Consider the following 11,311-nt stretch of genomic DNA (forward strand, 5'->3'; position numbering starts at 1 on the left):
CATATCATTATGATCTCCTTCTTCCTCTTTCTCAAGTATCTAATTTTAATCATTCATCATACTCTATGTTAAGTATCAACATCAAAGATAAGCAGATTTTGTTCTCTTGACAGTCGATTTAAATCCCCGCTGACATATTTTTTTTTTTTCTGTTCTCCTTGTTGTACGTTCCCTTTTCTTTTTTTTTTTTTTTTTTTTCTTCATGACTACACCAGCATTGATTACGGCAGAAAAAGTAATTGTTCAAGTTTCTCCTTTGGAATGTACTATCAGCAAGGAAAACCATTTACGAAAAGGTTTACCTGACTACGAAGCCTATATACGGAGACGTCTTCCTGATCATACGGTAAGAGAATACCAACCTCTTCTCTCTTTTTTTTTTTTTTTTATTTTTTCATTATCCAACATTGGGTTCATATTTCTTTTTGTTATTCTATTCTCTATAATACGATTAACAACAAAAAGATCTCACAAGGACAAGTTATACAATGGGAGTTAGGTGGACGCTGGATCAATGTGACTATACGCGACATTATGATAGATACATCACAGATCATACCTACGGGACAGGATCAGCATTATAGATTAGAGCGGAAGACAACAATTATCGAAATAGAAAGAAGTTCTCCTTTATCATCGGATCTTACTATGAATATGCAAGACGAAACACTGGAAAGTCTATTAGATATGATTTGTAAGTACTTGTAAGGCCTTAAGAGAAGTTTCTCATTTTCACTTATTTCTATAGTAAGTGGATTCGATTATGCTACTTCGTTTCGTCAACTTGGTATTCCTGTAGCAAAATCTATCCTTCTTCATGGTGTATCGGGTGTAGGCAAATGGACAATGATCAAGTAAGTTTTCTTTTTTTTTTTTATTACTTTTATCTAGAGAAGAGCCTGTCATTGTGGACAATAATATAAAATAATAGATTTATTCATTCTTGATTTGATAGACATGCCAGTCATAGATTAGAATGCAACTTGTTTGAAGTATCGATTCAACAATTGTTAGAATTAAAGGATGAACGGGACCTGGATGCTTTCAAGAATTATAATCCTCTTCATTTGATGGTCAACAAGGCTATCGCTGGAACACCATCTATATTGGCTATACGTGATCTGGATATGATTGGCAAAGGTGATAAAAAAAATAATAATAATGTGACCATCATTAAGGACTGAATATTGATATCCTTTTTATGTTTATTTTACACAGGAAATGATAAACTTATCGATATATTGATCAATGAAATCAATCGGATTCCTGATACTGAAAAGGTGAATACGATATGTAGAAAATAAGTGCAACCTCCAACATCTACATTGTTATTTAACTTTTTTTTTTCTTTCTATGGCTAGGTCTGCATGATTGGTCTCGCACGGCAACTACAAAAATTACCTCTTTCATTACAAAAGGTCGACGTATTCAAACAACATCTTACAATCTCTATTCCTACGATGTAAGTCCAAGTAAAAAAAAAAAAAAAGTCGAATCTTATATCAACCATATTGATCTACTTTTACTGTGACTAGGGCTCGACGGAAACAGTTATTGAAAACGATGTTACTCGATATGAATCTTGATACCAACCAAGAATCGTCGGATGTTATAGACTATTACTCAACACAGATAAGTTTGGTAAGTAAATGAATAATCTATGATAGTTTTCATTTATTTGTCTTTTAGAGAACCTCAGGTTATGTAGCACGGGATTTGAAAATGATCTGTCGACAAGCAGGACTCAAATCAAGGCGACGGCAACATGATACTGAAATGGAAGAAGATATCATCAAGGGATTGACAAATTTGAATTTGGATGGAAAGAAGCAACAAAGGTAAGCATAGTATCGTTCCATAGCTAGTTGTTACTGACTCTTTTTTTTTTTAATATTGTAATAGATTGGTTAATTGGTCTGATTTTGAGTATGCACTCGAAAACCATCGACCTTCCCAACAAGTTGAAGTGGAATCAACAATAATAAAAAGAAGCTGGGATGATATTGGAGGGTAAAAACGCAAATGATAAAAAAAAAAATACACATATATATATCCTATTGACACTTTTATATATTAGATATGGCAAGATCAAGCAGCGGATCCGACAAACTACTTTGATACCTTTATTACAACCTGATTTATTCAAACGATTAGGCATTTCTCCACCTTCTGGTGTTCTGTTGTACGGTCCTTCAGGTAAGACAACACATATTTCTTTTCCCCTTTTTTTTTCCATTCTGACATTTTAATCACCCCATTTGTGAATTTTTTTTAGGTTGCGGGAAAACTTTAATGGTACAAGCCTTGGCATCAGAATCAATGATGAATGTCATTTCTATCAATGGGTAAAAAAAAAAAATAATAATAAATAAATAAAGAATGTTTGTGTAAGACTGAATGGAACGAAATGAATATATTATTTATTTACTAGACCGGAGATCTTTTCAAAATACCTTGGTGACACTGAAAACAAGATACGACGACTTTTTGCAACAGCTAAAAGGATTGCTCCCTGTCTGATGTTTATTGATGAAATGGATGCTATAGCTACACGTCGAGGTAAAAATGAAAAAGAATCATTCAACTATATAACCTTTTTTATTATTTTAGGATGGGATAGCGGTGGTGATAGTAGTGGAGGAGTGAATGAACGTGTACTTAGCACTCTTTTAAATGAAATGGATGGTGTGGAAGGACGACAAGGAGTGATCGTGATTGGCTGTACAAATAGACCACAAGAAATAGATGATGCTATCTTAAGACCAGGTAAGTGGAAGAATCCAAATAGAAGGAACGCATTGAACTGATGATCTTTTTTTTTTTTTTTCTAAAAAAAAATGTATAGGTCGTTTGGATCAATTACTTTATGTGACTATGCCAACTGTGGATGATAGAAAGGACATCATTACAACATTAATGCGACATATCAAAGTGGATGATGATATGGATCCTATGGACTTGGCAGAAAAGACATCTTATTGTACTGGTGCAGATCTTGCTTATCTATTCCGGTAATATATATATATATATATATAGAGTCATTGTATATTTACATTTCCTTATTTGTCTTGATTTTCTATAGTGAGGCAGGGACTGTGGCACTTCGTGAAAATATAGATACAGCTATTATTGGCAAACGACATGTGAATCAAGTATTGCCAATTATTTGTCATCGGGCAAAACAACTTGTTGACGATGGAAGTTTGGATTGTTATGAAAAATTTTATAATGATCATAGTGTGTAGCATAGTATTACTATTATTATTATTATTCCTTGTATCATATTTATATTCCTAGATTGTTATTATTAATAAATGAAAATAGACTATTTGAAGTATAATTGTATTTTTATTGATGGATCGAAACAAAAATAGAAAATCAATGTGAAATATGGATATTATGTACAAAAGAAAATATATAGATATATAGTGCATGTGTGTATTGAAGAGAGTAAGGATATAAAGTAATATAAAAAAAAAAATAAAAAAAAAGCAACTAAACTAAATGGCTAAAACAGGAGCAAGAGTAGTGGGCCTTTGAGAGGTGGAAGAGACAGAAGAGGAGGTAGGGTGATCCTGTTGTTGTTGAATGATTTGAAGTCGTTTTCGTTCCTGACGTTGATCAATAAGTAACTTGACACGTTGATGATTTCGTTCCATTGCTTGTCGTAAAAAATCACCTGCCGTCAAAGGTTCAATATACTTGGAGCGTCCTTGGATGATAGCGGATTTATTGGCTTGAGTAAAGTAGGCAATTGTGTAACGAGAAGATAGGTCGTTTATGGGTCGATTAACACGATGAAAATTGCTTCTCAAAAGGTCATCACTCCAACGCATCAACATATCACCAATGTTGCAAACAAGTTCGTTCTTTTGAGGACAAAGAGGGAGCCAGTGGGTGCCTTGGACAAACTGTGTCACGTCGGTACGTCCTTGACATGCTTCCAAACAATCATGACCAGGATTGTTTTGAAATAAAAGAGTGAGTGTGTCAGGATCAGTATGTGGTCCTGCGCGATAATAATCATTCACATCTTCAGCATCTACAACTGGCCATTGAATACCTTGATGTGGATCAAACATGGTGTTGGTCAAGTCGAAATAATGATGGAATCGAAGTGAGTTGAGACAATCAGGTTGTGAAATATCATGAGAACGAGTAAAAAAATCTTGAGGAAATCCTAAACCAAGAGCAAAGCATTCGAGTAATTGTTGAGACACCTTATTACATTGTTGCATAAACCGTTGGACTTTTGATTGAAAATCAGGAATATCTTGTTCACTAGGCCAAAGATCAGGAATATGATGAAATGCAAGTTGCATAGATTCTTTCAAGTCAGGTAAACCAGTTTGAGGTCGAAGCTATTCATATCAATAATAATAATAATAATAATAATAATAAGATGAAAGGAAGGAAGGAATCAAGTCGGACTTTTTCATACTTGAGCGAAATTCTCATAACCAGCATTTCGAGGGACATCCAAAGGGTATTTTGTTTTTGTAGATTCTGGTAAATCAAAGAAATCTTGACTTATTTTAAACATATGTTGAATTTGATCTTCATCAATACCATGATTAATCACTACATATATAAATAAATATCAAAAATAAATAAATAAATAAATTTTATTTTATTTACCATAAAAAAAGCCTTGTTCTGTAGATGCCTTCATAATATCCTGAATAATATCATTTTTTCTTTGTTCAAAATGGATTAAATCTATCGTCATAAAATTGCGTTTATTCATATTATAAAAATAAAAAAAAAAAAGAAAAAGAACAAAAAAAAAAAAAAAAATATACATATAAAATGATCTCATATTTATATTTATAGGAAGCCGGAGATCCAATGAAAATTATACCTAACCTTTTTTTTTTTTTTTTTTTTTTTGATGCAAAAAAAGGGATGAGTATAATGAATTTAGAGTTACAGACTTCAAATCCAAAATTTGACCAATCATAGTTAAATCCTATTGTCGCTTAGTTGTCCCCTTTTCCAACTTTCAAGTCAAAGAAAAAGAAGGATTAACCTTACTTTCCCTTTGTGACATCATACGCAACAATTATACTGTTCATATTCTCCGAGTTAACCTTTTTTTCTTTTTTTTTCTCCTCTTTCCTATTTTCCCTTGTCAATCAATCAATCACTATAAGGCATCATGGTATCGACTTGGCGGTGACTGAAAAAGTAAGCCACGTCTTCCCACTTAAAATAAGAAAGAAAAAAAAAAACAACTGATCACTACTACTTTCTTGCCCTTTTCTTCCCCCGATCCTTTTTTTTTTTTTTTTTTATTTCAACTACCATATTCCAGCCATGGCTCAACTTTGTTTGGACCAATTGCTTTCCAATAGAAAGACTTCTTCCTTAATTCTTATTAATGACTCTATTCGATTCTCAGCTTTACCTTTACTTTATGAATTCTCTCAACGAGCTCTTGATACTGATCAACAAATCATTACTCTTTTGACAGAAACCTCACCTACTGCCTGGCTTCAAACATTCAACAATAATAAAAACAAAATTCATATCATTGATGCTTTCTCAGATCCTTTAGGTTGGGAACTTGATAGTCCTATTATATACGAAAAAGATACTCAAGGTGGTGGTTCCCTTGTACGATTGACACGTCTTCCTGACTTTGAACGTCATGTTCTACCACTTTTGATGGACTGGATTAAAAAAGCACCTGCTACATTGATTATGGTCGATTCTTTGACTCCTTTGACTCGAATCTCTAGTCATCGTACATATCAATTTGTCAAGGCTTTGGAATCCCTCACAACAGGTAAGAAAAAAAATTACTTTTTTTTTTTTTTAAAAAAAGAATGACATTCTTAACTTTATATATTATTATTATTCATATATTAGAAACAATACGAGCAGTGGTGGGTTATCATGCGGATATACGACCAATGATAGATAATAAAACAATGATTCATCAATTACCGCCTTTATCTGACTCTTTGAATCGATTAGCATCAGTGGTGATGACATTGGAACAATTGAAAGCACCTACAGCTCAAACAGAAACTCAAGCACGATTGACAGGATTCGTTGCTCAAGATACCTTTTCTTATCTTCATACCACATCCAACCAAGTGACTCGTGGTGGGGTGGCTAAAATAGAATGGCGTCGTAAAAGTGGCAAGGTGATTTATGAAACCAATGGATTCCTTTTGGACAATGGACGACTTGTCGTGGTACCTGCTTCTCAATTGGGTGTTCAAGAACAAGATGAAAATGAAGAAAGTGATGATGATGAGAAGAACAACAAAACCGATACTCCTGATCCTACCGCCAATTTATCCTTCAACTTATCTCTGACGGATGAACAACGCAAAACAAAGGAGAATTTAGTACTTCCTTATCTTAAGGCTCAACAAGTTGAAATTGATGGTTCTACTTCTTCTTCTACTTCTTCCTCCGGTGGTGCTATTTATTATGAACCAGATGCCGCGGATGATTTTGATGACGAAGACCCTGATGATGATTTGGATATTTAGATAGATGGGGTTGTTTAATATATATATAGTTGTTGTTGCTGTTTTTCTTTTTTTATATATATTTTGTACATATTTATATTATTAGTTTAATTGAATTCAATAAAGATCTTTTTAGATATCAAATTAACATTGTCGCTGAGGTTGAAACGCCCACAAAAGAAAAAAAAAAAAAGACAAAGAAAAAAAAAGAAACCGGTACTTTCTTTTTCTTATATTTTTTTTTTTTTTTTTTTTTTTTGTGGCTGCCCTCAAGGTAGATTATGCCACGGTCTTTTTATCGTCTTTCAAATCTATTACAAACAAGTATTCGAAGAACCAAACACACCATGTCTGAACAACAACAACGTAAACTCGAACTTATCCAGAACATTACTGATGTCAAGGCTGCCATGGCCACGGTACCACACCATCAAAAGGTAATGAAACATCTATTGACACTTTTTATTTTATTGACCGACTCTTTTTTTTTTTTATGGATCGTTTTTGAAGGCTCGGTTGGTGGCTGTTAGTAAATATAAACCTGCTGAAGATTTAATGCATGTCTATGAAACTGGTCATCGTCATTTTGGAGAAAACTATGTATGTACCGCAGTAATGGAACAAGAAAAAAAATTATACTCGAAATACACAGGCTGTGGATATGAATGACATGTTCAACTCATTACACTTTTTTTTTGCGAATTTATACTTTTATGTGCTTAGGTTCAAGAGCTTGTAGAAAAAAGTACAAAGGTAAAAGGATGTATAAGCTATATGAAGACAAGGTGAATAGTCAACGGTCAACCTCATTCATTTTTTTCTCCCCCTCTTTTGATAGCTTCCTAGTGATATTCAATGGCATTTTATTGGCCATTTACAAAGCAATAAGTGCAAGACGGTGGCAGGTACCATATATATATATATATAAATTTAAATTGAATAGTTAACTTTTTTTTTTTTTTTTTTTTTTTGCTATTTAGCCATTCCCAACTTATTTGCCGTGGAGACAGTAGATAGTATCAAAAAGGCAGATACATTGAACAAGGCATGTATATCATGTGAAAGAAAAGAACCTTTACGTGTATTTGTTCAAGTGAATACTAGTCGAGAAGAGGCCAAAAGTGGTGTAGATCCTGAATCGTGCACACAAGTTTGTCAACATATTCAAGCAAATTGCCCTCAATTGACATTACAAGGATTGATGACTATTGGTATGTTTGGGCGGGATCCCTCAGAAACCAACCCTGATTTTGAAGTAAGTGATATATTATAAGAGACCATTGATATCTTGTCATTGAATATATATATATATTTATAGTGTTTGGTGGATTGTAAAAAGAAGACTGAATCAATGATGCCGGGAACTGACTTGGAACTTAGTATGGGCATGTCTGGGGATTATCTTCAAGCACTAAAGGCAGGATCAACCAATATCCGGGTGGGAACTACTATTTTTGGTGCTAGACCTAAGAAATAGAATAGATCTTAGTTATTATATATAGATGATTTAAAATAATGATGATGATGATGTCGTTGAAATAATAAAATAATAATGTTGAAAGAAATGGTAGCAAAGATGATTATAGTATCTTGTTAATTGAATGATATATCGTTTGTCCGTTTTGCTCTACTTCTTTGTCTTTGACTCTCTATTGATTATAATTATCATTATAAAGTTTTTTTTTTTTTTTTTTTTGTCTCATACATTTACAGAGACATGATTCACTTTTTTTTTTTTTTTTTTGGTAACATTGGTAACGAACTTGATTCTATATGTCATGCCAGTATAGAGTTTTTTTTTTATAGTGTATAATTTTCTACTCACAGGGGAATATCAAGTGGAAGCGCCATTTTTCGATCTCAGTTTAGTCAGTTTGTTGTATATTTAGAATTTTGAACTTGTTTTTTTTCCCTTTTTTTTTTTTTTTTTTTTTTTTTACTTCATTGTCACAAAGTTTTTTTTTTTCGTCTTTAGTTTTATTTTCCTTGAATAACTATAAGATGGCCATTGATAATGATCAAGATTTACCTGATGAGTTATTGAAAAAACTGGAAGGTTTACAATTGGAACTAGAAGATGGTGATATTACACAAAAGGGGTACGAGAAGAAACGAGCAACTCTGTTGGAACAACATGCACAAAAGAAGAAAGAAGAAGAGGAGGCATTGTTAGCTTCTTTGGGACCTGAACCTAGTGCTGCTGATGTGGTTGACTTTTTGGATTATTTACCTTCACCTACTCACTCTCCTCCTCGACCTTCCCCTGGCGAACAAATGATGGAACAACATCACCAACAACAACAACAATCTAGTACTTCCTTGGCATCACATTCTACTATATCCACTAGTCGTACATCATCTATCACCAATAATAGTATCCATAATAGATATGTATCTCCTGATCCATATCAACAACAATCCATATCAGCAGCACCACCACAACAACAACAACATTGGCAACAACAACAACAACAACAACAACCTCTGGTAGGTTATGCGTCCGAAAATACCATGAATCCAGGTCAATACTATCCTGTCAATATGAACACGGGTTCGCCTCGACCAAGCCGAGGTTATGATCCTCGCATGATACGTCCTCAATATGCTCCACAACCTCAGTATTATCCATCATCATCATCATCACCATCATCAGCTCGCCCATTACCTTCAACACCTATGTATCAACGACCTATGCCACCTCCTGGATCAGTTTACCCTCAACAACAACCACGTCCAATGTATTCAAATCAACAAAGACCAATGTATCGTCCTGGAACTCCAATTATCAATGGTGGGATGCAGAGACCTCCTCCTCCTCCTCAAAGTGGTGGTAATAGTGGTGGTGCTTATTATCGACCTGGTCCTCCTCCTCAAGGTTATAATCTTCAAGGTCGATCTCCTACTTTGGATCAACGTATTCCCTATGGTTATAATGGTGGTGGTGTATCAAGATCATCTACTCAACATTCTGCTCCAGGAAGATATTCATCCTAGATTATTGGGTATTTTATAGTAGTTTAATAAATTAGTTATCAATTTTAGTTATAGAAAGGTGGATCATTATTATTCTTTTTTTTTTTTTTTTTGGTTTATTTGGAATCATTTTTTTTAAAAAAAATTTTATATACATTATAAACTATGCATTTTATTTCATTCTGTATTATTACTATTTTTTTTTATGTATAAAATGTGTTGATGTTTTTTTTTCTGAACAAAAAACAAATGGTATAAAAAAATAAAGTAGAATGACTTTTATAATTACTAGTTTTTCTCCATGTGAAGCGCGTTTTTTTTTTTTTCTGCTTTTGAGTAGAGATTCGTTTTGCATTGGGGTTTGCGGTGATTGTTTTTTTATATTACGGTTAATGATAGAGACTTTCTTATTCTTTATGATAGTCTTCTTAATGATCATAACTAAACCAAGATTTTAATCGTTCTCAACAACAAAACCTGTTCTCTTTTGCATTGTTCATCATCATCTTTTCCTGTTTAATAAATAAAAAACAATCATCATCATCCGATGACTGATAAAAAAAAAAGGAATTCACACCCCTTTTATTCCTAGCATCCCTACGAAAAAGAGCCAATTTATCGTAAGACCCTTTTACTCATGATTTCTCTTTTCTATCATCAATGAAAAACAATCATCATCATCCAAACGAAAAAAAAGAACGAATTCACCACCTCTTTTTATTCTTAGTATCCTCAACATACGATAAATGTCTGATTTCATGATACTCTCTTTTTTTTTCAAGTGGATGGCATAACCTATTTTTTTTTATTTTTATTTTCTATTTTCAAAGACTAAACTAGGATAAATAAAGGGAAACAATTCAATAATATCAAAAACAAAGTGTAATATGCGTGCATGAGTGTGATAGTATGTACGTATGTCTGTATGAATGTAGGATGTGTTTCTAACGAAATATATATATATATATGTATATAAAGTATGTGTTCGTGTAAAAAATAAGATAGAATATAAATTATCAAGTCTTTTTCCATTTGTCTGATAACCATTGGATATATGAAGGAGGAGTACCAGAAGCTGTCTTGTGCAAATCAGAGAGACCACCTGTAGCTAAACCAAATAAAGCGCCAAACACCATAGAATATCGAAAACTTCCCCTACTTAGTTTCGCTTTAACATCAAAAAAAAAAAAAAAAAAAAAAAGAGTTTAGTTATATTGAAAATGAACAGTTTTTTATTGTGATAAAAATGGACTTACTGATTGTAGAGAACATGGCACCAGTCGTAACACCAGCAGTAACCGAGTTGACAATATCAGCTTCACCACGAATATCATCCAAACCAGCTTCAACCATACCATATAATAAACATAATCCTCCAGTTTTGACAGCATAACGCATACCACGTTTGATCCCCCCAAGCATAACTCGATAATTCTTTGTCTTGTGATAAAAGTACCAGCCTTGTACTGTAGTAGGTAGTCGATGAGCATTTTCTGCCAGGTACTGAAGCCCTGATTGTCGTCCACCAATAAATGCACCAATACCAAAACCCCAAAAGGCACCAACAGATGTCATGACTAAAAGTCTTGGTTTGGTTGACAAACCCGCTCGACTGAGAGGATCATAAACTGTATTGTTGTTATCTACTAAAGTCTTTGTTTCATCAATGGGTGGTATAGTGGTAAAACGAGTTGGACCATTGGATGGTATAGGCAGCGTAGGTAATATGGTTGATCCTTCCGGTAACGGAGGGGCAAGGTCAATGGAGGGTTTATCTTCATTCATTGTCTGTGATATAAACTAAAAGAAAGAAAAAAAAATTATTTTGTTTCTTTTTTGTTCAATACGGACAT

The 11,311-nt window shown here is 33.4% G+C and overlaps 6 protein-coding genes across 6 annotated transcripts; 4 read left to right on the top strand and 2 right to left on the bottom strand.

Annotated features, from left to right (window-relative positions):
* The first annotated feature begins 191 nt into the window (after positions 1-191).
* Positions 192-3,340, top strand: BX664DRAFT_334689 (P-loop containing nucleoside triphosphate hydrolase protein). The gene is made up of 15 exons (XM_051545750.1): positions 192-346; positions 466-694; positions 749-854; positions 956-1,140; positions 1,219-1,280; positions 1,362-1,462; positions 1,536-1,641; positions 1,690-1,838; positions 1,903-2,010; positions 2,078-2,196; positions 2,276-2,345; positions 2,432-2,559; positions 2,611-2,766; positions 2,846-3,011; positions 3,083-3,340. The coding sequence occupies exons 1-15, from the start codon at positions 203-205 to the stop codon at positions 3,243-3,245; spliced, it is 1,992 nt and encodes a 663-aa protein (XP_051398667.1). The 5' UTR covers positions 192-202; the 3' UTR covers positions 3,246-3,340.
* On the bottom strand, positions 3,329-4,752 carry BX664DRAFT_281565 (uncharacterized protein). Its single transcript, XM_051541531.1, has 3 exons — positions 4,639-4,752; positions 4,442-4,581; positions 3,329-4,361 (listed from the first exon to the last, which is right to left on the bottom strand). The coding sequence occupies exons 1-3, from the start codon at positions 4,745-4,747 to the stop codon at positions 3,501-3,503; spliced, it is 1,110 nt and encodes a 369-aa protein (XP_051398668.1). The 5' UTR covers positions 4,748-4,752; the 3' UTR covers positions 3,329-3,500.
* A 541-nt stretch (positions 4,753-5,293) lies between these two features.
* On the top strand, positions 5,294-6,633 carry BX664DRAFT_298311 (Elongator complex protein 5). Its single transcript, XM_051542268.1, has 2 exons — positions 5,294-5,788; positions 5,872-6,633. Exons 1-2 carry the CDS (start codon positions 5,317-5,319, stop codon positions 6,504-6,506), a joined length of 1,107 nt encoding a protein of 368 aa, XP_051398669.1. The 5' UTR covers positions 5,294-5,316; the 3' UTR covers positions 6,507-6,633.
* A 104-nt stretch (positions 6,634-6,737) lies between these two features.
* Positions 6,738-8,051, top strand: BX664DRAFT_334695 (YggS family pyridoxal phosphate enzyme). The gene is made up of 6 exons (XM_051545751.1): positions 6,738-6,922; positions 6,996-7,085; positions 7,209-7,238; positions 7,324-7,390; positions 7,466-7,740; positions 7,804-8,051. Exons 1-6 carry the CDS (start codon positions 6,767-6,769, stop codon positions 7,960-7,962), a joined length of 777 nt encoding a protein of 258 aa, XP_051398670.1. The 5' UTR covers positions 6,738-6,766; the 3' UTR covers positions 7,963-8,051.
* A 360-nt stretch (positions 8,052-8,411) lies between these two features.
* BX664DRAFT_334696 (uncharacterized protein) lies at positions 8,412-9,576 on the top strand. Its single transcript, XM_051545752.1, has one exon. The coding sequence runs from the start codon at positions 8,487-8,489 to the stop codon at positions 9,477-9,479; it is 993 nt and encodes a 330-aa protein (XP_051398671.1). The 5' UTR covers positions 8,412-8,486; the 3' UTR covers positions 9,480-9,576.
* Positions 9,577-10,240: 664 nt separating this feature from the next.
* BX664DRAFT_298315 (uncharacterized protein) lies at positions 10,241-11,249 on the bottom strand. Its single transcript, XM_051542269.1, has 2 exons — positions 10,715-11,249; positions 10,241-10,626 (listed from the first exon to the last, which is right to left on the bottom strand). The coding sequence occupies exons 1-2, from the start codon at positions 11,241-11,243 to the stop codon at positions 10,475-10,477; spliced, it is 681 nt and encodes a 226-aa protein (XP_051398672.1). The 5' UTR covers positions 11,244-11,249; the 3' UTR covers positions 10,241-10,474.
* Positions 11,250-11,311: the final 62 nt, after the last annotated feature.

This window comes from Halteromyces radiatus (genome assembly GCF_025201355.1).
Source record: "Halteromyces radiatus strain CBS 162.75 chromosome Unknown BX664scaffold_5, whole genome shotgun sequence".
Lineage (NCBI taxonomy): Eukaryota > Fungi > Mucoromycota > Mucoromycetes > Mucorales > Cunninghamellaceae > Halteromyces > Halteromyces radiatus.